The sequence below is a fragment of the Mytilus galloprovincialis genome, chromosome 14 (genome assembly GCF_965363235.1).
Source record: "Mytilus galloprovincialis chromosome 14, xbMytGall1.hap1.1, whole genome shotgun sequence".
NCBI lineage: Eukaryota > Metazoa > Mollusca > Bivalvia > Mytilida > Mytilidae > Mytilus > Mytilus galloprovincialis.
Window position 1 is genome coordinate 60356636 of NC_134851.1, and position 27952 is coordinate 60384587.

Consider the following 27952-nt stretch of genomic DNA (forward strand, 5'->3'; position numbering starts at 1 on the left):
CCCTAAGAAGGGCCCAATTCATTCATGCCTTAGTGATTCTCTTTATAATCAACCAATTTTTTTCCCACAAAAATTTTATTGTTATTAGTTTTGGACGGTGTAAAGTGTGATTTTTGGAAATGTAAATGAATGCATGGCAAGATGGAGAACTGAACGCATCCATGTCATGGAAATTTGTATATAGTGAAATTGGAAATGTTTTATAGTGCAATAAAGAATGTTTGAAGTGAGAAAACTATTTCTTTTAAGTCTGTTCTGTGACCTTACTTGACTATGGCTATCCATTGAACCAATTTGACTATCTGTATCTTCACCAGCACCAAGCTGGGTTTTGCTGAATAATTTACTCATGCTCTTATAATCTGAAACAGAAAGGTATGATTTTATTCTCATGTTACAATTGTAGTTTACACTCCTTTTGATTGGCTTATCATCATGACACGTGATCATACTGACACTGGCTTTCATGATCTATGAAAACCTATGATGGAGGCATGTCAGTTCTGGAATTTCGGTTACGTTAATGAATTTGATAACAGTTACTGAATTAATAAACTGGACCATTAACGATTTCATTATACACATCAATGTTTCTTTGGTTTTGGCATTTATAAACAAGAAAATTGAGATGAAAATTTTCCAACTTGGCTATTATATGTAAAATGATACAAGTGTTTGGTAAACAGGAAGTTGTCGAATGATGAATCTGAAAATGCATCACACGGTATAACTGAATAATATAAACCCTGAAACCAAATTTCAGAAATCCTTGTCAAGTAGTTCCTGAGAAAAATGCGACGAAATATACATGGGACGGATGGACTGATGGACAGACAGAGGTAAAACAGTATACCCCCCTTTTTTAAAAAGCGGGGGTATAATAAGTACATAAATTATGTGGATTTTAGACTATTTGATCAATCCTTCTTATATCAACCTGTAGATAGATTTTAATTTATCAGGCAGAATTCTAAAAATTTGTCTGAAGTTCCGGCTGAAATTATTCCCAGCATGCTGTTTTTTTATTCATAAATGCCAAAACCAAATAAACACTGAATTTACCCTGAATTTGTTAATTATTTCAGTAACGGTTACCAAATTTGTTAACGTTACTGAATTTGGAGTTTTCCAGAACTGATCTAAGCACAATGGATTCCGTCAACAACAGATTATCTTGTTCAATTGAAATAAAATATCTAAATATCTACACTTTTTTACTTAAGTTATCTAATGTATACATACTTCACCTTTCCAAAACTCATGGCACATGACAAATTGTAGAATTAACTTCCAGTGGTAAAATCTTGATGATATATCACTGGAGCTCAAATGGCACTTTTTAAACAAAATCTGATTCTTGTGTAATTTATTTAGGTTTTAAGAAAAATGTATGAAGAATTAATCAAGATGGAAATTTTGAATCTGAATCCAAACAGAAACCATTAAAATTCTTGTTTATAACTGATGAGGAAACTAATTTATCCCCAATCGACTACCCTTATTTCAATTACATACCAAATTATTTCATTTAAAAAACAAAACAAATAAATATATTTGAATTAACGATTTTACAATGAAAACCAATCACACAATTTTTCAGATTTTTTCATTACTTAGTTCAAAAAACAACAATAACAACAAAAATCTAGTGATCTGACCTGCACTGAACCTTAATCACCCAGTTATACAGAATATGTAAAGTTTTATACAGAATCAATACAGAGATTTAGATCTTTTTAACATTAATCCTAACGGAATATTGATTGAACTGCATGGTTTATGTTATTAATTATCTGATCTGTCGTAAAATTAAATCAACCTTTACTTTAAAATAAAACTTTCTTTCCATATCTATTGGAAATATTGTTGTATTTAATTTGCAATCTATAATTCCTTCACACAAGTAAATCAATGCATCTATAATTTCAATAAAATTCTTTTTCACTTTAGAGATTTTCTGTTCACTTATAATATACAAAGAAAAGTTGAAGTTTATCAATTTAAAAGAATACAGGAAATAATTTATTCATACAAATCAATCAATGTATATCTATCATTTCAATAAAATTCATATTCACTTATAAGGAAAATTTGTGTATACTTTTAATAATTTCTTGTATTTAATTTGAAATCTTTATTTTATTCACACAAATTAATCTATGTATCTAAAATTTCAATAAAATTCATATTCACTGATAATATGTATAAGGAAAATTTGTGTATACTTTTAATAATTTCTTCACACAAATATATCAATTTATCTATAAATTTCAATAAAATTCATATTCAATCAAAGAGATTTTCTGTATACTTATTATATACAAAGAAAAATATCAATTTATAAGAATACAAGGCATTTCATTTTAATCCAGAAAAGTATACCATGTAATTTTACAAATTATTCATGGCACTGGCATGCAGTCATGTCTGTAAAAGGTAAATGGACAATCACAAATGTCCATGCAGTTTTACATAAATAGTTGAAGGGTCAATAAACCAACATTCGGCCAGAAGTGACATGAATTATTTGTTACATAAAATATTAAAACAGACCAACAAGGTTTCATATTTAAAAAAAAAATCATTATCCTTAATGAGACAGCATCCTAACAAAATAAAAAAAATTGAACAACAACTAGAACCTACATTTTGAGAACCAGATTATGAATTTAAAACTATATCAATATTGTCTACTTTCAAATTTGAATAGAATCTTAGGAAGAATAGATACTTTTACAAGCATACAAAATTACATGTAATTCAAGGATTTCATCAAAAATATTTCAAAAAAAGATTTCTTTTTTCAAAAAAATCTTTTCTGAATTAGTTTATCAAAATATAATGTTCTTTTAAAAAGTTATACTGATTTCACCTTATTTTTCATAATGAATTTAAAAGTTTCAAATTGGTTTTCTTTTTGTGCAAGTGAAAATTACATATTCTTTCATTACGTTTGTTTGTATACTTTTAAATTTTCATCCTAAACAAACTTATAATCTGTTATAATCTATTTTCTCACTGTTTGCTGCACATTTTAAAATGACTTGACAAATAAAAGTAACGATTTCTCTCACTAAATTTTATCATAGATAAAGACTAATCGTTTTTTTCTATCTACAGTTTTTTCTATAAATGTATTTGTTTTTTTAAGGTAATGGCAAAAAAAGGTCATGTAATGACATTAGTAACTAAATTTTACAATGAAAAAAAAGAATTAAATAAATTTGTGGAAACCATACACTTTCATACAATAATAGAATAAAAACTCATCCGAAATACAAGACATATTTTTGGGCCAGATATTCAATTCTTCATCATACAACTTATCTGTGGCGCTCTTACAAAATAGTTTAAAGTCAAATAAAAAGTTACAGACTTTTTAACAAAAAAAAAACAAAAAAAATTTGTGCTAAAGATGGCTAAGGAATTGTTCATGCTTAGCATTGCATTGTAATGCTTACAACCTTGGTGTAGTTCAGAAAAAAATTATTTATCTTGTAAATGTAAAGACTTTACAAGAGAGTCACCTCTAACAGTGACCACGTTCACCCCCCTTTTTTAAAGTCCAAAATTTTACCTTAACTTAACACTAAAAACTAACTTTTGAGATTAGTAATACATAAACAGTGAAAGTATATATGATATTTTATCTATTCCCATTGATGAATCTAGACAACAGAACTAGATTGTGATCCGAAGTTATGCAGTTTCTATCCAAGATTTGACTTACTGAATTTTCCATCGTTTTCTCTTTCTTTGATATGTCTGTTTTTATAATATCTGTATAAACTAGGATCTCTAGGATCAAACCTGTAAAATACACAGACTTTATAATATCTGTATAAACTAGGATCTCTAGGATCAAACCTGTAAAAATACACAGACTTTATAATATCTGTATAAACTAGGATCTCTAGGATCAAACCTGAAAAATACACAGACTTTATAATATCTGTATAAACTAGGATCTCTAGGATCAAACCTGAAAAATACAAAGACTTTATAATATCTGTATAAACTAGGATCTCTAGGATCAAACCTGAAAAATACACAGACTTTATAATATCTGTATAAACTAGGATCTCTAGGATCAAACCTGAAAAATACACAGACTTTATAATATCTGTATAAACTAGGATCTGTAGGATCAAACCTGAAAAATACGGACTTTATAATATCTGTATAAACTAGGATCTCTAGGATCAAACCTGTAAAATACACAGACTTTATAATATCTGTATAAACTAGGATCTGTAGGATCAAACCTGAAAAATACAGACTTTATAATATCTGTATAAACTAGGATCTCTAGGATCAAACCTGTAAAATACACAGACTTTATAATATCTGTATAAACTAGGATCTCTAGGATCAAACCTGTAAAATACACAGACTTTATAATATCTGTATAAACTAGGATCTCTAGGATCAAACCTGTAAAATACACAGACTTTATAATATCTGTATAAACTAGGATCTCTAGGATCAACCCTGAAAAATACACAGACTTTATAATATCTGTATAAACTAGGACCTCTAGGATCAAACCTGTAAAATACACAGACTTTATAATATCTGTATAGACTAGGATCTCTAGGATCAAACCTGTAAAATACACAGACTTTATAATATCTGTATAAACTAGGATCTCTAGGATCAAACCTGTAAAATACACAGACTTTATAACATCTGTATAAACTAGGATCTCTAGGATCAACCCTGAAAAATACACAGACTTTATAATATCTGTATAAACTAGGATCTCTAGGATCAACCCTGAAAAATACACAGACTTTATAATATCTGTATAAACTAGGATCTCTAGGATCAACCCTGAAAAATACACAGACTTTATAATATCTGTATAAACTAGGATCTCTAGGATCAACCCTGAAAAATACACAGACTTTATAATATCTGTATAAACTAGGATCTCTAGGATCAAACCTCAAAAATACATAGACTTTATAATATCTGTATAGACTAGGATCTCTAGGATCAAACCTGTAAAATACACAGACTTTATAATATCTGTATAAACTAGGATCTCTAGGATCAAACCTGTAAAATACACAGACTTTATAATGTCTGTATAAACTAGGATCTCTAGGATCAAACCTGAAAAATACAGACTTTATAATATCTGTATAAACTAGGATCTCTAGGATCAAACCTGTAAAATACACAGACTTTATAATATCTGTATAAACTAGGATCTCTAGGATCAAACCTGTAAAATACACAGACTTTATAATATCTGTATAAACTAGGATCTCTAGGATCAAACCTGTAAAATACACAGACTTTATAATATCTGTATAAACTAGGATCTCTAGGATCAACCCTGAAAAATACACAGACTTTATAATATCTGTATAAACTAGGACCTCTAGGATCAAACCTGTAAAATACACAGACTTTATAATATCTGTATAGACTAGGATCTCTAGGATCAAACCTGTAAAATACACAGACTTTATAATATCTGTATAAACTAGGATCTCTAGGATCAAACCTGTAAAATACACAGACTTTATAACATCTGTATAAACTAGGATCTCTAGGATCAACCCTGAAAAATACACAGACTTTATAATATCTGTATAAACTAGGATCTCTAGGATCAACCCTGAAAAATACACAGACTTTATAATATCTGTATAAACTAGGATCTCTAGGATCAACCCTGAAAAATACACAGACTTTATAATATCTGTATAAACTAGGATCTCTAGGATCAAACCTGAAAAATACAAAGACTTTATAATATCTGTATAAACTAGGATCTCTAGGATCAACCCTGAAAAATACAGACTTTATAATATCTGTATAAACTAGGATCTCTAGGATCAAACCTGTAAAATACACAGACTTTATAATATCTGTATAAACTAGAATCTCTAGGATCAACCCTGAAAAATACACAGACTTTATAATATCTGTATAAACTAGAATCTCTAGGATCAAACCTGTAAAATACACAGACTTTATAATATCTGTATAAACTAGGATCTCTAGGATCAACCCTGAAAAATACACAGACTTTATAATATCTGTATAAACTAGGATCTCTAGGATCAACCCTGAAAAATACACAGACTTTATAATATCTGTATAAACTAGGATCTCTAGGATCAAACCTCAAAAATACATAGACTTTATAATATCTGTATAGACTAGGATCTCTAGGATCAAACCTGTAAAATACACAGACTTTATAATATCTGTATAAACTAGGATCTCTAGGATCAAACCTGTAAAATACACAGACTTTATAATGTCTGTATAAACTAGGATCTCTAGGATCAAACCTGAAAAATACAGACTTTATAATATCTGTATAAACTAGGATCTCTAGGATCAAACCTGTAAAATACACAGACTTTATAATATCTGTATAAACTAGGATCTCTAGGATCAAACCTGTAAAATACACAGACTTTATAATATCTGTATAAACTAGGATCTCTAGGATCAAACCTGTAAAATACACAGACTTTATAATATCTGTATAAACTAGGATCTCTAGGATCAAACCTGAAAAATACAAAGACTTTATAATATCTGTATAAACTAGGATCTCTAGGATCAACCCTGAAAAATACAGACTTTATAATATCTGTATAAACTAGGATCTCTAGGATCAAACCTGTAAAATACACAGACTTTATAATATCTGTATAGACTAGGATCTCTAGGATCAAACCTGAAAAATACAAAGACTTTATAATATCTGTATAAACTAGGATCTCTAGGATCAACCCTGAAAAATACAGACTTTATAATATCTGTATAAACTAGGATCTCTAGGATCAAACCTGTAAAATACACAGACTTTATAATATCTGTATAAACTAGGATCTCTAGGATCAAACCTGTAAAATACACAGACTTTATAATATCTGTATAAACTAGAATCTCTAGGATCAAACCTGAAAAATACACAGACTTTATGATATCTGTATAAACTAGGATCTCTAGGATCAAACCTGAAAAATACAAAGACTTTATAATATCTGTATAAACTAGGATCTCTAGGATCAAACCTGTAAAATACACTGTATAAACTAGGATCTCTAGGATCAAACCTGAAAAATACACAGACTTTATGATATCTGTATAAACTAGAATCTCTAGGATCAAACCTGAAAAATACACAGACTTTATAATATCTGTATAAACTAGGATCTCTAGGATCAAACCTGAAAAATACAAAGACTTTATAATATCTGTATAAACTAGGATCTCTAGGATCAAACCTGTAAAATACAGACTTTATAATATCTGTATAAACTAGAATCTCTAGGATCAAACCTGAAAAATACACAGACTTTATGATATCTGTATAAACTAGAATCTCTAGGATCAAACCTGTAAAATACACAGACTTTATAATATCTGTATAAACTAGGATCTCTAGGATCAAACCTGTAAAATACACAGACTTTATAATATCTGTATAAACTAGGATCTCTAGGATCAAACCTGTAAAATACACAGACTTTATAATATCTGTATAAACTAGGATCTCTAGGATCAAACCTGTAAAATACACAGACTTTATAATATCTGTATAAACTAGGATCTCTAGGATCAAACCTGTAAAATACACAGACTTTATAATATCTGTATAAACTAGGATCTGTAGGATCAAACCTGAAAAATACAGACTTTATAATATCTGTATAAACTAGGATCTCTAGGATCAAACCTGTAAAATACACAGACTTTATAATATCTGTATAAACTAGGATCTCTAGGATCAAACCTGTAAAATACACAGACTTTATAATATCTGTATAAACTAGGATCTCTAGGATCAAACCTGTAAAATACACAGACTTTATAATATCTGTATAAACTAGGATCTCTAGGATCAACCCTGAAAAATACACAGACTTTATAATATCTGTATAAACTAGGACCTCTAGGATCAAACCTGTAAAATACACAGACTTTATAATATCTGTATAGACTAGGATCTCTAGGATCAAACCTGTAAAATACACAGACTTTATAATATCTGTATAAACTAGGATCTCTAGGATCAAACCTGTAAAATACACAGACTTTATAACATCTGTATAAACTAGGATCTCTAGGATCAACCCTGAAAAATACACAGACTTTATAATATCTGTATAAACTAGGATCTCTAGGATCAACCCTGAAAAATACACAGACTTTATAATATCTGTATAAACTAGGATCTCTAGGATCAACCCTGAAAAATACACAGACTTTATAATATCTGTATAAACTAGGATCTCTAGGATCAACCCTGAAAAATACACAGACTTTATAATATCTGTATAAACTAGGATCTCTAGGATCAAACCTCAAAAATACATAGACTTTATAATATCTGTATAGACTAGGATCTCTAGGATCAAACCTGTAAAATACACAGACTTTATAATATCTGTATAAACTAGGATCTCTAGGATCAAACCTGTAAAATACACAGACTTTATAATGTCTGTATAAACTAGGATCTCTAGGATCAAACCTGAAAAATACAGACTTTATAATATCTGTATAAACTAGGATCTCTAGGATCAAACCTGTAAAATACACAGACTTTATAATATCTGTATAAACTAGGATCTCTAGGATCAAACCTGTAAAATACACAGACTTTATAATATCTGTATAAACTAGGATCTCTAGGATCAAACCTGTAAAATACACAGACTTTATAATATCTGTATAAACTAGGATCTCTAGGATCAAACCTGAAAAATACAAAGACTTTATAATATCTGTATAAACTAGGATCTCTAGGATCAACCCTGAAAAATACAGACTTTATAATATCTGTATAAACTAGGATCTCTAGGATCAAACCTGTAAAATACACAGACTTTATAATATCTGTATAGACTAGGATCTCTAGGATCAAACCTGAAAAATACAAAGACTTTATAATATCTGTATAAACTAGGATCTCTAGGATCAACCCTGAAAAATACAGACTTTATAATATCTGTATAAACTAGGATCTCTAGGATCAAACCTGTAAAATACACAGACTTTATAATATCTGTATAAACTAGGATCTCTAGGATCAAACCTGTAAAATACACAGACTTTATAATATCTGTATAAACTAGAATCTCTAGGATCAAACCTGAAAAATACACAGACTTTATGATATCTGTATAAACTAGGATCTCTAGGATCAAACCTGAAAAATACAAAGACTTTATAATATCTGTATAAACTAGGATCTCTAGGATCAAACCTGTAAAATACACTGTATAAACTAGGATCTCTAGGATCAAACCTGAAAAATACACAGACTTTATGATATCTGTATAAACTAGAATCTCTAGGATCAAACCTGAAAAATACACAGACTTTATAATATCTGTATAAACTAGGATCTCTAGGATCAAACCTGAAAAATACAAAGACTTTATAATATCTGTATAAACTAGGATCTCTAGGATCAAACCTGTAAAATACAGACTTTATAATATCTGTATAAACTAGAATCTCTAGGATCAAACCTGAAAAATACAGACTTTATGATATCTGTATAAACTAGAATCTCTAGGATCAAACCTGTAAAATACACAGACTTTATAATATCTGTATAAACTAGGATCTCTAGGATCAAACCTGTAAAATACACAGACTTTATAATATCTGTATAAACTAGGATCTCTAGGATCAAACCTGTAAAATACACAGACTTTATAATATCTGTATAAACTAGGATCTCTAGGATCAAACCTGTAAAATACACAGACTTTATAATATCTGTATAAACTAGGATCTCTAGGATCAAACCTGTAAAATACACAGACTTTATAATATCTGTATAAACTAGGATCTCTAGGATCAAACCTGAAAAATACACAGACTTTATAATATCTGTATAAACTAGGATCTCTAGGATCAACCCTGAAAAATACATAGACTTTATAATATCTGTATAAACTAGGATCTCTAGGATCAACCCTGAAAAATACACAGACTTTATAATATCTGTATAAACTAGGATCTCTAGGATCAAACCTGAAAAATACACAGACTTTATAATATCTGTATAAACTAGGATCTCTAGGATCAAACCTGTAAAATACAAAGACTTTATAATATCTGTATAAACTAGGATCTCTAGGATCAAACCTGAAAAATACAAAGACTTTATAAAAAGGAGATATAGGGTTTAATGTCAATGAAACTAAAGTAACAAAAAAATATATAGTGTGTATATGGTTAAATGAATTTAACAACAATTCATAGAAAAAAAATGTAACCATTTGCTAGACAAGTGAAGAAATATAGCTGTCCACATGAATATATTTTGATGTTTAATAATTGTGAAAAGATGTTACTTTTTTAACCCCCATATATATTTGATTTATATTAAATTATCACAGAGGTTTTTTATTTTACTACCACGGACCATAACAGCACATTAAAAGACCGAACTTAAAAAACTTGAATTGGGATCTGTGAAAAGACCTAATAATCGAAATTGGGATCTATCATAAAATACCTCAGATATAACAAAACTCATATATGTTATATACTCAGACATTTTTCACACTGAATATAATTAACTATAATAAAAGTAAGGATAGATATATTTAAACATTAATATCTTAATTCAAATAATTACACTTAGGTTTCTATCCATTACCTAATAAGGTCAGATTAAACTAAACTATATGGCTACAATTAAATAATAAAACTACTTTGAAATTCAATTTTACATTGTTTGATATAGTAAGTGGTAACACCAGTATATTACATTGAACTTTTACACTGAAGTCTAACACTTAAAGTTATCACGCTGAAGTCTACACTTAAATTAGCACACCAAGGTCTGGTTTTAAGCAAGACTTTGGGGTCAGATTTTGAGTAACAAACTGAGATCTGAATTGAAAAAAAAATACTTTAGACTGACATTAATTTAAACAATGACGTTTAATATTAAAATACCACACTGAAGTCTAATATTAAGGCACACATAAAAGGTGACATAAAATTTTCACGCTGGTCTTATTTTAAGCAACACACTGAAGTCTCATTTTAAAAAACACAATAATGTCTGATATTAAATTTTCACACTGAGGTCTGACTTAAGTTACACACAAAAAGATGGATATCAAATTGTCACACTGCAGTCATTTAGGTAAACACAAAAGGTGATATCAAATTTTCACACTGAGATCTGATATTCAATTTTCACAGAGGTCTGACTCGAGTTACACACAAGAGGTCTGATATCCATTTTTACACTGAAGTCTGATATTAAGTTTTCACACTGAGGTCTGATTTAAGTTACACACTAGTGGTTTGAAATCACATTTCACACTGAGGTCTGAAATTAAATTTTCACACAGAAGTCTGATATAAAATTTTCACACTGAAGTCTGATATTAAATTTTCACACTGAGGTCACATTTAAGTTACACACAAGAGGTCTGATATTAATTTTCACACTGAGGTCTGATATTAAATTTTCACACTCAGGTCTAATTTAAGTTACACACATATGAGGTCTGATATTAAATTTTCACACTGAGGTCTGATTTATGTTACAAACAAGAGGTCTGAAATCACATTTTCACACTGAGGTCTGATATTAAATTTTCACACTCAAACCAGCCTACCAGTCCTCCTCCTCTGCACTGTAAGTTGTCCCCTCCTTGTGATGTAAAATAGGCTCATCTCTTGCCAGAAACCCTTGTCCAGGCAAATTTAATATTTCTGCCTGACCATTTCTAATATATAACAAGTTAATATTAAGTATTTTTTTACAATGCCTTACATATCTAAAGATTATCTGGAGAATTCAGAAAAAAAACATGACAAACAATAGTTAATAAATATAATTTTTTTCAATCTCAGCTTACATTTTAATTTATAAGTTTTACGACATTGATTTATATTATAAACGATATACCTGTTATCCATCTGTTAATAGTTCTTTTTCATATAATCGTCTTTTGGCTCCAGAATTCATTTTTTTTTTACCTTCTATGTGGTAAGACATCATGGTAGTCATGCAGTAAAACCAAAATAAGTCAAGTCTACTGTTTTCTAATGATTTTATGGAGTAAAGAAAATATCAAGTAGTAAACATTCCCCACAAATTTTACTACTGATTCAAAGCTTGTGATTACTTTTTTTGGTTGCTAGTAATTGACAGAGTACCAGGATGTCCTACCACAGAGTAGGTCACCTGTTGAAAAATTGTAGAACCAGGAGTCAAAAGTCGGTAATATGAAAGTTGTCTGTTTTCTATGGTATTACCATTCCAGTAAGCTTCATTCAATTAATATTGACATTGAAGGGTAAGATTTTTTCCCACCATATCTCACATGACTGGCAATTAATAAGTTTTTGGTCACATGTCAAAAACGTAATAGACTCGTCCACTGGGAAAATGAGGATATCAGGTTAATCAGATATGCGTTCCCATTTTTTATATCCAAATGGACGAATTTTTTTTATTATCAATGACACAAGTCTGAAGAAAATTTCAAGGTTTTGTTTTTGATAAAGTTCTTCAACTTGACATCTTCCACGGATTCCATTTATCTATCTAAAGGAATGATGAAAAATACGAGAAATGAAAGTAATGTGTAATGGGTTTTAAAACAGGTTTTGTTTCCGCAAATAATTTTGCGCAAACAACATTTCAAGGTCAGTTATGATTGATTGCCTATTTTTAGATACGTAAATTGGAAGTTTTAGTTTTAATTCTGTTAGTGTTTAATACATTTCATTTCATAACAAAAGGATATTATGTTTATTTTTTAGAAATAAGGTTTTTGTAAGGGTCGGCGGGAATAAAAAAAGCATAAAAAATCAATTTTATTTTTATTCTGCAAATCGGCAAAATCGGATCGGTAAACCAACAAATTATAAAGTCCTGGCCTTAGTTATTCTATAAATAACCCATTTCTGATGTCAAGAGATTAAACTTTCCTTCCATATTTGAAATGTAAAGTCGTTAAAAATTTCTTAAACTATACCTATTTTAATAGAGTAGGCATAACCGTTTTCCTAACCTACCCTCCTATATTTTAATGGAATAGTCATAACATTTTGTACTTACTTGACACCACGTCTACTTCTATTGCTAGACCTACTGGATCTGTCTGATAACTGTCCTTGTGTTTTGATTCTATGAAATAAACAAAAAAATACAGTTATTTGAAAGCATAAATGTAATGAAGAAAATTGTCCATCCGTCTGTCAGGAGATAAAAATACCAACAAACTGTACGCACTTGAAGCTTAATTCACATTACAGAAAGCCTTGATTTTATTTTTTATCAAATGAGTAAAAGAGGAGCAAAAGATACCAGATGGTAGATGATAAAAAAATAAACTGTTATCACAGAGATATGTCTCGCCTTTTTTGTAATTTTGATTATGCAAATGTTGAAATCAAAATAGCAATACTTTAACATCTTACACAATTAAGGTTTTATGCAAATATTTAAAGTCAATGAACTACGACTGAGTTACATGGCTTAACAATCTCCATGTCATGAAATGAGATGTGCAAATGCTAATTCAACTGCCTGCCAAATACCATTGACTTATAAGTCTTTCCCAAACCTAAATACAAACATTGTAACTTTTAAACAATGTAAAAGTTTCAAAGTCAATGAACCATGAAGAGGGGATGGGGCTATATAATCTCCATGGAAACGATACTTGCAAATTTATTGCATACCAAATAACATTGATTTAATATTAGCAGTTCATCTTAAACTGATCTAATCACAAACTAATACATGTAAACTAAGATAAGTTTCGAAGTCATTAGACTGTGACTGAGGGGAAAGGCCAAATATTCTCCATGGAAATGAGATGTGCCAATGATTATACAACTGGATACCAATTAACATTGGCCTACCACTAATGGCTCCGCTTGAACTGACCTAATCACAAACTAATACATAACTTAGAAAAAATTTCAAAGTCAATAGACCATGACTAAGAAGGCGAAGCCAAATTATCTCCATGGAAATGATACATGCCAATGCTTATACAACTGAATACCAATTAACGTTTGTCTACCACTAATGGTTCCCCTTGAACTGACCTAATCACAAACTACTACATGTAAAATAAGCAAAAGTTGGAAAGTCAACAGACCATGACTAAGGGGGGGAGCCAAATTATCTCCATGGAAATGAGATATGCCAATGATTATACAACTGCATACCAAATATCATTGACCTACCACTTGTAGTTCCCCATAAACTGATCTAATCACAAACTAATACATGTAAAATAAGCAAAAGTTTCAAAGTCAACAGACCATGACTGAGGGGGCAGGGCCAAATAATCTCCATGGAAATGAGATGTGCCAATGCTTATACAACTGCATGCCAAATATGATTGACCTACCACTTGTAGTTCCCCATAAACTAGACCTAATCACAAACTAATACATTGTTGATGCCATCGCCGTCGTCGCTTCTGGAAACTTTGTCTCGCTTTTTGACTCCGTCAAGGCGAGACAAAAATTGACAACACATATATGGTTAAAAAAGAAAAAGACAAACAGACAAATAATAGTACACAACACACAACATAAAAACTAAGGACTAAGCAACAGGAACCCCACCAAGAACTGGGGATGGTCGCGGGTGCTCCACATGGGTATAAATATTCTACTTCGGTAGGTCCGTATAAAGTAAACATGAAGATGATCAGCCATGAATCTAACCATGGATCATACTGTAAAGCATGGTCAGGAATGGACATACACTAGGGTTGTGCTTAGTGCCCTGGTGTGTTTGACAGCGGCATAAAGATATAAATGGGCTGAGAATGTCTAACAATTAGCATTAAACTTTCTCCAGCTTGTTTCTGGATCCTATTTATTGTTCGTTTGTATATTCAGTGGCAGATCCAGTGGAGGGTGTTCAGAGGGTTGGACCCCCCCCCCCCCTTTTCTTTTTGACAATCAACGCATTTGAATGGGGACATGTGCCCTTTTGTCCTAGGTTGGGACCCCCCCCCCCCTTTTTTTTAAAAAAGCTGGATTCCCCACTGATATATATGTTAATGCCAAATTGTTTACATTATTTAACTTGAATTTAATTTATAAAAGATTTTTACACTAACATTAAGTGTAAAGTGCTACATGTATATACTTTAGGAAACAACAAATTAATGAAATATGAATAAGAAATATTAGATTCATATCATAACATATAATAAAATAATGTTAATTTAGTCCCTCAGTCTACAAAAACAATTCAAATGCATCAGAAAACAAAAATATCAAATAGGAAAAAATATTTGCAGTCCAAATCCAAATAGTCAGGAAACAAAAACAACAAAAAGAGAAAAAAAATATTTGTGGTCTAACAGAAAAAAATCCAAATACAATCATGAAACAAAAATATCAAATAAAAATAATTTACTCAAAGATTACAGAAGATATTATATAATTTAATTAAATCTAACAATCAAAACAAAACAATTAGAATTTTAAAACTTACAATATAGATCGTCGACTTTGTGTTGACATAATTAATAATTGTACAAATATAAGCTCACCTTCACTGATTAATTAAAACAATAGAATCATTCTCACCTGGGTGGATTTGTGTAGTATATACATTCACTTGATGATTCCAAATAACGCAATATTTTCTCAATTCGAATTTCCATTTTTTATTTTTCACTGAATTTTAATTCACACTTCTATTTCTTGAAAAATATCATATTTCTGCACATTTGTCAATTTTTCAATTAAGGCATTGCACTAACAAAATGTACAAAAAACAAAGAAAAAAAAATGTCCACAAATTTCTTTTAATAACAAACACATCTTTATACCTTTGTTTAAAGTTTTTAACATATGTTCTAGTACTATGTATTGAATTAAATAGCCCAGATTTTATCAAGAATATTACAGATTTTGAGATAATTAAGGTGTTTATTTAAATACTTGTTCACAACACACTCAACACTTGAAAATGTCCAAGTTACAATGTATAAAAGGGCTGATCAATGTTTACAAGTATTCAAGTGTTCTATAGCTTCTTTTATAAAATATTTAAGTCCTTTTTAAATTTTTATATTTTTATAAAGAAACCTATTTAAACTCTGGTACTTTTGCAGAGATAAAATAGATTTAATTTTTCTTATAAGTCTTTTTTACAAAATTTGTTTAGTTTTTTTTAATATTTTTATAAAGAAACCTATTTAAACTCTGGTACTTTTGCACAGATAAAAAAGATTAAGACTTTGACATGCATGAAGTGCATGGTCAGGATTAGTGGGCCAAATTAAAAATTAATTAAAAAAAGATTGAGATTTTATTTGATTTCTTGATTGCATGCTGTTCATTGCACAGTTTAAAAAAATGGGGATTAGAAAAATCTTTTTTAGTTATATTTGAAAAGTATGAATGCTATTTCACATTTCCCTTCTAAGCCAAAAAAACACCTTTTGAGGCATTACTACAAAAAAAAACTGTGTATACCCTTCTAGAGCCTCATAGTTCTGAAAAATATTTTTGGGAAGATTTGTGTCACACAATCTTTAGTTTTCTGTGAAGTGCTATTATGTCTGAAATGTGTTTCCCTTTATGTTATAGGGTTGGGCATTCTTCTAAAATTATGATTTTGATCCCCTCCATACCCCACAAACCCACCCTTGCATCATATCCTGTAACATTATATGGTCAATAGGAGTATGTCTTGCTCAACAAGTTCATTACAAAACAGGGTAGGAGATTGAATCCCACTGCTAAAAGAATATTTAATTTAAGCTACTCCTGAATTTAAACCCTTCTGGTTTTAAAGCAACTAGTCATATTTGCTTTTCTTTCTAAATATGTGTATATTCAAACTTTTACATTGCCATCTCTAAGTTTGATTAGTGACTTTCCGTTTTGAATTTTCCTCTGAGCTCAGTATTATTTTGTATGATTTTAATTTTTACCAAAAGAATAGTTATTTCCTACATTCAATATCTCCTATTGTGTCAAAAATTTCTACTGAAAGTACATAATAGAGAAAAGCAAAGATCGATCGATTAAAAAGATATCAAATATCTTTATTACTTTGATTGATTTTTACCTATTAGTTTATTTGTTTCTAATCATCCAGAACTGTTAAAACAAACAGTGGTATAAGATTTCTTTCCTTTGTATATATAACATATTTTCTTAACGTTTATGAAATGAGATATGTCATTAAGCATGCTTAAGTTTATATTTGAATGTAGTATTCACTTTCAAATATTTGTGATAGAATAGGGTGTTTTGTATTAAAACAATTGTTTATACTGTTTTGAGTACGGTAGAAATATTAAACATGTGTTCAAATTTCATATTTATAAATAATATTAATAAGAGAGAAAAATTACAACTGTTTCATTAAACTATTCTTTATGTACTGTGTAAAAAGAATTTTCTATGTGACACATTCATAACAGAGAGGGAGGAAATACTGAACACTTTGAGCTGCATGGGGGTTGGGGGATGAAAAATTACTTACATAAAAGAGGGACGAAAGATACCAAAGGGACAGTCAAACTCATAAATCTAAAACAAACTGACAACGCCATGGCTAAAAATGAAAAAGACAAACAAACAACAGCACACACGACACAACATAGAAAACTAAAGAATAAACAACACGAACCCCACCAAAAACTAGGGGTGATCTCAGGTGCCCCAGAAGGGTAAGCATATCCTGCTCCACATGCGGCACCCGTCGTGTTGCTATGTTATAACAAATCCGGTAAATAGTCTAATTCGGTAGGTCACATTCAGGAAAGGGAAGGGGATTGTAGTTACGACGTAAGGAACATATCCGATATCATTTGTGATACGGTTATTCCGTAACTGTCAACCAACTGGTGATGGCGTCCGTAAAATTTAGTCATTTTCTATTTAGTAAACTGACTCATCATATTTCTTCTTTTTTTCTGGGTATTCGTAATCATAAATTCAAAGAAACTTAATAAACTTTCATTTCCTTTTGTTCATGCTTTCAACACTTTTGCATCACATATACAGGAATAAAATAAAAAGAGCCAATTGATAGTCTTGCACAGCAAGAAAAGTTACTTGGGTATAAAAAGAAAGCTAAAACACTTTATAAAGTTAAAAAATGTGTTAATACTGCTGCCATTTTTGTTATGTTATTGCAAGTTCCATGATTTTCTACACAAAATCCAAAACAGCACGCAGATTCAGTTTATATCCATAAGATTCCTACCCCTTTTATAGACACGGTAAATCTGTGTTTTGTTTAAGGTAAACCCCAAAATGATTAAGATAAAACCAAAATAATTTGAATAAATAGTGAATGGATATGCACAAGAAAATTAATTATATTAACGATTCTCTGATTGAGTTACATGTACTTACTTTTCCAGATCTTCTATATCTAACAGCTCTCCATCATTCTCATCTAATTCCTGAATAGGAGTACCTGAAATGTCAAATTTCAATCATTAAAATATTCTTTATAAATGCATCACTATAGCACACTAACACCAAGATATTTTTCAAATTAGGTTTGGGAATTATTTTTTTTCTATGACACATGGTACGTTTCTTTTCTTTAAATTGTTGGCCAGAATGTTTTTGACTATTTTATCAAAGCAAAATTGATTTGAAAAAGTAAGAAAATTGAAATAAAACCCACCAAGTCAAAATTAGTAAAAAAACAACATAAAACCAACCTCAAAGGAACAGTTATTATAAATGCACTTCATCCACAAGTCGCACATCAATTTAAGTAGGGATCTACCTTAAAGTTTGCTCAATATGATAAAAATCTATACATTGAAGTGTGTGTTTATTGTCACCATATAGAAAAGGCCTCTAGTTTTGTTTCAAAATATAATATAATTTTATCTGTCATCATATAGAAAAGGCCTCTAATTTTGTTTCAAAAATATAATATAATCTTATCTGTTATAATCAAAAACATTATTATCTTTTAAGTCAAGGCTATTCAACTTGAAGATATCTTCTTTTTAACAGTACTTAAATGTCATCAACAAGTTTTTGTTTGGTTTCTTTTTGTTTTGGTTGTGATAAATATGCATCTTCTTCAAAGACAACTAGTTATCGTGGTTATGTTAAAAAATCTTTTAAAATATTTCGTGTTTTTGTTGTTGTAGAAGTAATCATATCTCTGAACTGTAGACAGTAGATGGGGTCCCTGTGCTCACATTTAATATCTTTGTTTTCTATTACCCCTCCCCCTTCTCGAGATATATCAGTGGTAAGCACTATATAATCAATCCCAATTAATGAACAATACACAACTAAAACCAAAGTGCTTGTAAGCACCAAAGAGTAAAAATTGCTTTAATGTATCAATAAAGGAATTTAAATATTGCATTCTATAAAGAAGTAGTTGGAGGGGTAAATTCAGTAAATAAATATACGCCATCAGGGGCCACCCATTTGGGGAGAGCTTTCTGTGTAAAAGTGAAGTCATGTGCTCATCTGATTGGTAAATAATGTTTGTAATAAATATTTTTTGGTATATGGATCAAAACTAGAGTTGAAAAAAAAAAAAAAAATGCTGGATGTATTAATTTTTTTTACTACAGGGTTGAAAAGTAATGGGGTCAGTATAGGAATTCAGTGTGAATCTACATTGTTTGTAAACAAGGCCATGTGAATGCCCAAAAATTACGCATGACCCTATGTTTTTTATTGTTCCAAAAGATAGGGCTACATTTGTACTTTCATGAATGATATAGGAAAGTTTCTAATTTCTAAAAGTAAATCAGGTATAAATTTAATTCAATATATAGATTAGCATTAAAGTCAATAGGAGATTTTTTACTGAATTTACCCCTGGATTCAACTACAACTCTTGACAAAGGGAGATAACTCTAAAACATTTAACCAAAATTACTTAATTAATTTTAAGAGAGAAAAACAATGGTCGATTAGAAAGATTTTAAATACCTATGTTACTTTGATTGATTTTTACATTTTAGTTTATATGTTTCTAATCCTCTGGAACTGTAAAAACAAACAGTGGTATAAGATTTCTTTTCTTAATGTATAATAATATTTTTTAACACTTATGAGACTAGTTTCCGAGAAAAGTTACTGTACCTTTTACCTGGTAAAAAGTACCTGATAAAGAACAAGTTAAAAATTATCGATTGCAAATAAACATGTTGATGAAAAAGATTTTCATTTGAATAAACAGAATTCAGAAACATGTCAAAATAATATTTGTTTTCTTGTTTTTTGTTTATAATTACTTTGTTCATCAAAGTTGGTTTTAATTTATTTTCTACAGAATAAGTGTACTTGTCCCGACGGACAAGCTTGATACAGCTTTTACTTGTCCGACCTTTTTTCCCTCTGGTACGGGACAATTGGACAAGCGTTATTGTCGAGGCCTGATAAGAGGAGAAAATTATAACTGTTTCATTTAACCATTCTTTATGTACTGTGTAAAAGTAATTTTCCATGTGACAAATTCACAACAGAGGGGGAAAGGGCTGAGGAACAATGAACTTTAGTTTTCAAAAGTATCTAAAATATTTAGTTTTTGTTTGTTTGTAGAAGTATTCATTTCTTTGAGCTGCAGACAGTACATGAGGTTCTTATACTTACATTTAATTTTCTTTGATTTCTACCCCCTTTTTATACTTTCAAAGTTCTCCCTTAAAAATATCAGATAAAAGCACAGTGTCTACAAAAGCAATTCCAATGAATGATTGCTTTAATTTTCCAATGAAAGTAAATTCAAATATTGCATTGTATAAAGAATGGGTTCAACTACAACTCTTGACAAAGGAGAACTCCAAATTTTATAGATGACTTTAACAATGACATCATTGATATTATTTTTTTAGATTCCTGTATCTTGCAAAAGTTATCAACATCTAAGCATGTATTTCATTGATACATTCCTGGAAATGGTCATTGATAGGATGTATAAAATGTTATGATCAAAATATTTTCTTAAAATGGAATTTATTTCAATATGTGGTATTTGATTGATTGTTGATCTTTTAAGCCACTTTTTAGCGCCACTTTTCAGCTATTTCATGGCAGCCAGTTTTTCTTGGTGGAAGAAGCCTGTGTGCCTAGGAAAACAACCAACCTTCAATAGGAAAACTGACAATCCTTGTCAATTAAGATTGGAGTAGAGTGCACCTGTAGGAGCCGGGATTAGAACTCACAACCTAAGTGTGGTATTTGAATGGAGATAACGTTAGAGGTTGTTGCTGTGTAAAATCCATTTTGTATGAAGGCAAAGATTAAAATACAATAGTTATCTTCTCAATTTACAAGGGAACATATCAAATTTGTGAACAAGGTAATTTTTACACAAACATTCAGTTAAGTCATGACCAACCATGCCAGACCTTCCCCAGTAATAAAGGTTGCTAAATCACTTAAGTCAGAAGTCCACTACTCATTCAGTCCAGTAGAGAAAATCTTTCAGCAGTCTACCTATACCTGTTTCTGATAATTGGTTTTACTGCAGAATTAGAACAGAACAAAGCATGCACACGCAAATACTAAACTTCAAGCAACATGCAAGCATGCACAAAGTATAATAATTCTTATCATTAACTCATAATATACATGCAACAAGTAGTAAGCTTTGCAAGTCTCATGCACATGCTCAGAATCTGTATACCCTAATGAGCAACCTGGTTAGAAAAGAGCATTACAAAGCATAAACAAAATATCTAGATTACACATGCAAATACTAAACACCAAGCAACAGGCAAGCAAGCAATTATTAACTCTAAGCATTAAGCATGCACCAAGCAAAAGCAACAAGTTGTAAACTTGTAAGTCTCACGCACATGCTTTGACTCTGTATACCCTCATGGTTAGAATCCAGATCATTTGTTTTTTTCTGATTATCAGACATTCCCTTGTCAACTGTCTGTGTAGTTGCATCTTCCATATTGACATCTTCAGTCATATCCTCATTTGAGTTTGGACGATTTAAAACAACTTTATCCTCAATTACCATATCACTGATCTCACTTTTTCTCGCTTGAAGAATTTTATCATCATTTCCCTTCATCAAATCATTCAAGAGTAAATTTTTTGTATATTCCGGGTCATAGTCATCAACCATTAAACTTTGACCTTCCTGATCCCTTTGTTTGTAATTTGTCATGGTTGAGTGAATGTCAGCTTCCTCATCACTGTGTAAGTAGTCAGACTGATACTCATCATATCCACTCAGGGTACCAGAAAGATCAGTCAAACCTCTTATTGCTGGAAGAAGTTACACTGTGCATAAACTAACTATGCAATCTATACTTAGAAAAAATTATTGCGAGGAACAACAAAAATAACTTGTTAAGGTGTCTTGCGGGTCTAAATCAAAATTTTATTCTTATTTAGGATTTCCCTATATTTTTCTACAAATGAACTTTATCTTATACTGAATAGAAAAATAAGATAAAAAGACGGGGTCACCCTTCATTTACGCTCACAATCTGGCTTCAGAAGATTAGCATACATTTTTGTAAAGGTACTTTTTGTCTGTTGAACTAATAGGAGCGGTAATATAGAAATAACAGGCCATTATTTGAACTTGGAATTATTTTTAATTATGGAATTTGCATAATTTCTTGTGTTTAAAATTTTTAATAAATTCCATGTTTATTTGGTATTATAATCTTTTCAGCGGTTAATAACACTTTCCATACAATGTATTTTGGTTAGGTAGTGTTGTGCGCGGCACAGTACATTCTATTGAAAATATACTATTTTCTTTGTAATAGAAAGTGTTGTGCGCAGCACAGAACATTTCAGTACAGAATTAACATGGAATTTATTAAAAATTTCAATAACAAGAAATCAAGCAAATTCCATAATTAAAAACAATTTCAATAGCCTGTTAAATAAAAAAAGAACTAAATTACAGAAATCGCTTAAATTTTACAATAGTACAGTTTAAGTACAGCTTATTTGAAAATTATAATAAAAAATATAGGTCACAGATGAGTTAAAAAAGATATTTAATTTCAATGCCAAAAAATGGCATTTTTGCACCAAAGGCAGATAATTTGGAGCCTTTTCATTGCTATATACATTTTAAAAAGTCATCTGGGGCCAACAGGAATTGATATTTTGGAATGATTTTTGAACCATATGATAATAAAGTCACAACTTAATAAGGTAATAAATAAAATTTGTAATGAAAAATAACTGTTTATTTTTTTTCTGAAATCTTTATACCCACGAGCCTTCTTAAGGGGCAGATCCGGCCATTTTTAAAAAGAGGAATTCCCAACCCAGATTAAAAGGGGGTTTCCAACTATATGTCCACATTCAAATGCATTGATCGTCCAAAAAAAAAAATGGCGGTTCCAACCCTTGGAACACATCCCCTCCCCCTTGGATATGCCACTGTTGTTCCATGGATCTCCAATTGAGGTCAACAATTATTAATTCTTATAAAATCTTTAATCTTTACTATTCATAAGTTTTATGTGTTGCAGTTGAGAAACTATAAAAATACAAACAAGACCAAAAATATTAAATTCTAATACTTTTCTTACAAAACAATTTGTAAGATACATTAGCAGTGAAGATAATATTTTGCACAAAAGCTTGTCATCACAAATGCACATGCTTTTTCATGCTGTTGACCCTCATAAATACTGAAAATTATGAAACTCTCAATATATAGTATGACACTTAACACTTGAATTGTAAATTTCAAAACCCTTTATGCTAAATATCTTTTGTCAAATTAATTCTTGACATTTTTATAGTACCTTTGTTTGAGGGACCAGGAAAAGGATAACTCTTCAAACAAGAAAATCATCACAATTTCAACCTATTTAAAAATGTTGACATGAAATTATTGCAAGGTTTTTATTATTGCAAAAATTGCGACAGAGCTGTAAAAACAATAATTTAAAACCACATTTTGAAATATTTTATATGAATTAATAAGGATTTTTCTCAAAATCGTAAAAATTTAAATCTCATTTAAGTCTAAAATGACAAAATTGCAATAATAAATGCACGCAATCTATACTATTAAACGAGAAGACCTCATTTTTGGTGTCGCTTCTCTTCTTTCCACAATAAATTAATCAACACGACTCTGTGTCCTATATGTACAGTGCATAGTCGCATTTGTCATCCATTCATATGATTATTCAGATTGAGTTATTTTGGGAGAAAAACGAGAAAAAAGGCATCCGGATATTGTCCCGTCATTGGACGAAATTTTAAGTCAGATTATACTAACGGTTTGCGTTTTTCTGTATACTTTGAACAAACAAATAGTACGAATAAAGTGTATTTTAAGACTGTTCAGAGTTTATTAAATGGAGAGGGTCTGTATACTATGTCAATTGACCACAATGGATCGATTACTAAACTAAGAATTGAAAGTAAATACACTTAATTTATATAGTAATATACAGATAAGCGCTAAAATTATTCATGTGAACTTTTGATACCTTTTCTGAAATTCTCCATTCATTAAATATTTTACAAAATTCATTGATTACAAAAACAAGAGGCTCTCAAGAGCCTGAATCGCTCACCTGGTAAACAATGCCTTATTGAACATATTGAACCATGCCAGGCAAACATGTACAGCTAACAATTCTTCAATATTACAAATATATATGACTTAAGGGGTCAATTGACAATTTTGGTCATATTTAACTTATTTGTAGATCTTACTTTGCTGATCATTTTTGCTGTTTACAGTTTATCTTTATCTATAATGATATTCAAGATAATGACCAAAAACTGCAAAATTTCCTTAAAATTACCAATTAAGTGGCAGCAACCCAACAATGGTTTGTTTGATTCGTCTGAAAATTTCAGGGCTGATAGATCTTGACCTAATGAACATTTTTACCCCATGTCAGATTTGCTCTAGAAATGCTTTCGTTTTTGAGATATAAGCCAAAAACTGCATTTGACCCCTATGTTCTATTCAAAGTAAGGGCGGCCATGTTTTTTGACGGATCAAAAATCGAAGCACACACTTTGTGTAGGATAATCTAAGGAACTATCATGCTAAGTTTCATCCAAATCCATTCAGTAGTTTCAGAGGAGAAGATTTTTTAAAGTTAGCAAATATGATGAACAAATTGTGAAAAATTGTCATTAAAGGACATTTACCCCTTAAGGGGTCAATTGACAATTTTGGTCATATTAACCTATTTGTAGATCTTACTTTGCTGATCATTTTTGCTGTTTACAGTTTATCTTTATCTATAATGATATTCAAGATAATGACCAAAAACTGCAAAATTTCCTTAAAATTACCAATTAAGTGGCAGCAACCCAACAATGGTTTGTTTGATTCGTCTGAAAATTTCAGGACTGAAAGATCTTGACCTAATGAACATTTTTACCCCATGTCAGATTTGCTCTAAATGCTTTCGTTTTTGAGATATAAGCCAAAAACTGCATTTGACCCCTATGTTCTATTTAAAGTAAGGGCGGCCATGTTTTTTGACGGATCAAAAATCGAAGCACTCACTTTGTGCAGGATAATCTAAGGAACTATCATGCTAAGTTTCATCCAAATCCATTCAGTAGTTTCAGAGGAGAAGATTTTTTAAAGTTAGCAAATATGATGAACAAATTGTGAAAAATTGTCATTAAAGGACATTTACCCCTTAAGGGGTCAATTGACAATTTTGGTCACATTAACCTATTTGTAGATCTTACTTTGCTGATCATTTTTGCTGTTTACAGTTTATCTTTATCTATAATGATATTCAAGATAATGACCAAAAACTGCAAAATTTCCTTAAAATTACCAATTAAGTGGCAGCAACCCAACAATGGTTTGTTTGATTCATCTGAAAATTTCAGGGCTGATAGATCTTGACCTAATGAATATTTTTACCCCATGTCAGATTTGCTCTAAATGCTTTCGTTTTTGAGATATAAGCCAAAAACTGCATTTGACCCCTATGTTCTATTTAAAGTAAGGGCAGCCATGTTTTTTGACGGATCAAAAATCGAAGCACACACTTTGTGCAGGATAATCTAAGGAACTATCATGCTAAGTTTCATCCAAATCCATTCAGTAGTTTCAGAGGAGAAGATTTTTTAAAGTTAACAAATATGATGAACAAATTGTGAAAAATTGTCATTAAAGGACATTTACCCCTTAAGGGGTCAATTGACAATTTTGGTCATATTAACCTATTTGTAGATCTTACTTTGCTGATCATTTTTGCTGTTTACAGTTTATCTTCATCTATAATAATATTCAAGATAATGACCAAAAACTGCAAAATTTCCTTAAAATTACCAATTAAGTGGCAGCAACCCAACAATGGTTAGTTTGATTCATCTGAAAATTTCTGGGCTGATAGATCTTGACCTAATGAACATTTTTACCCCCATGTCAGATTTGCTCTAAATGCTTCCGTTTTTGAGATATAAGCCAAAAACTGCATTTGACCCCTATGTTCTATTTTAAGTAATGGCGGCCATGTTTTTTGACGGATCAAAAATCGAAGCACACACTTTTGTAAGGAACAATCATTTTAAGTTTCATTCAAATCCATTCATTAGTTTCAGAGGAGAAGATGTTTGAAAAATTGTTAACGACGACAGACGACGACGACGGACGCCAAGTGATGAGAAAAGCTCACATGGCCTTTTAGGCCAGGTGAGCTAAAAAAGATGTGGTATGATTGCCATGTTGAGACAACTCTCCACAAGAGACCAAAATGACACAGAAATTAACGACTATAGGTCACCGTACGGCCCTCAACAACAAGCAAAGCCCATACCGCATACTCAGCTTTAAAAGGCCCCGAAATGATGATGTAAAAAAATTCAAACGAGAAAACTAACGGCCTTATTTATGTACAAAAAAGGAACGAAAAACAAATATGTAACACACAAACGACAACCACTGAACTACAGGCTCCTTACTTAAATGTTCATAACATACTAAATGTATGTTCATATTGAAATTGATAGAAAACCAAAAATTGGGAATTTTGGAAATGAAGGAGGAGGTATAAAACTTCTAACAACACTTTACATACTTTTAACTCCGCTCTGAATGCCCGCGATTTCGCGGGTGTGTTCTAGTAATTTCTAAATTTACAGTATAGTGTGGTACTTACGTGATCCTTTACTAAGGAAAGACAACTCTCTCATCCTAGTGGAAGCTCTGCTGGCAGATTCAGTCAGGTAAAGAGACTCTGGTTTCCATTTACGCTGTCTGCCATCCCATGCTTTGTCTATATCATCCAACTAACAAAATAAAACCTCATATATTTGGACTATAAACATACAGTCATTGAAGATACCAATTCATTTTTGACATAGGAATAAAATAAATGTAGACATCAACGAAAGAGTAAAAAAACAACACAATGAAGCAAGTAAAAGTTATTAAATTTACAAAGGCCTGCTCTGAATACTAACTTTCTCTAAGGCAAAAGCTGCTGGGTAAATTACTGATATGTCTTGAATGGAAAAAAAAGACCATCTTCAAATATGTATAAGGTATCTTGTTTTTAAAGATGATGTGGATGTATGATGTTTACCTCTTTACCAGTTCTTGGCAAATTGCAAATTTATACAGATCAAAACTTTTAAGCTATGGTACTTCAAAGCAGGGCTTCCAAAAAACATTTGAGCCAGCCGGACATTTTATATCTGATCCCGATTTTAATCCCTTAAGACTAAGTCACAATTATGGTAATCAGATGGCCATTCAAATGATAATGACATTAGATTAAAAAACGATTTTAAACTTTACTTTGTTTTGGATGTTTGGATGTAAACTGTTAAATTGGCAGTGCATCATTCAAAGTGTGCACTTCAGTGTGCACTTCATCGTGCTCATATCTGCCATAGACTCTTTATTTGTGCAAAATGACATGTCAAAAACTTCATTTTCGTTTTGAAAATCACGTTTTTCTAAAACCGGATGTTGACTTGACAATGGTAAAACATGGACCGTAAACGGATACGTAAA

At 30.7% G+C, this 27952-nt stretch overlaps 1 protein-coding gene across 1 annotated transcript in view; it reads right to left on the bottom strand.

Moving 5' to 3' along the window:
- Positions 1-27952, bottom strand: part of LOC143058020 (uncharacterized) — a 71237-nt gene that overhangs the window by 20369 nt on the left and 22916 nt on the right. The window contains exons 5-11 of the mRNA XM_076231480.1: positions 27093-27222; positions 21829-22233; positions 18376-18439; positions 13082-13150; positions 11631-11741; positions 3731-3810; positions 268-362 (exon numbers count right to left, since the gene is read on the bottom strand). Of these exons, the coding sequence (XP_076087595.1) occupies positions 268-362; positions 3731-3810; positions 11631-11741; positions 13082-13150; positions 18376-18439; positions 21829-22233; positions 27093-27222 (954 nt within the window). The remainder of the gene's footprint in view (positions 1-267; positions 363-3730; positions 3811-11630; positions 11742-13081; positions 13151-18375; positions 18440-21828; positions 22234-27092; positions 27223-27952) is intronic.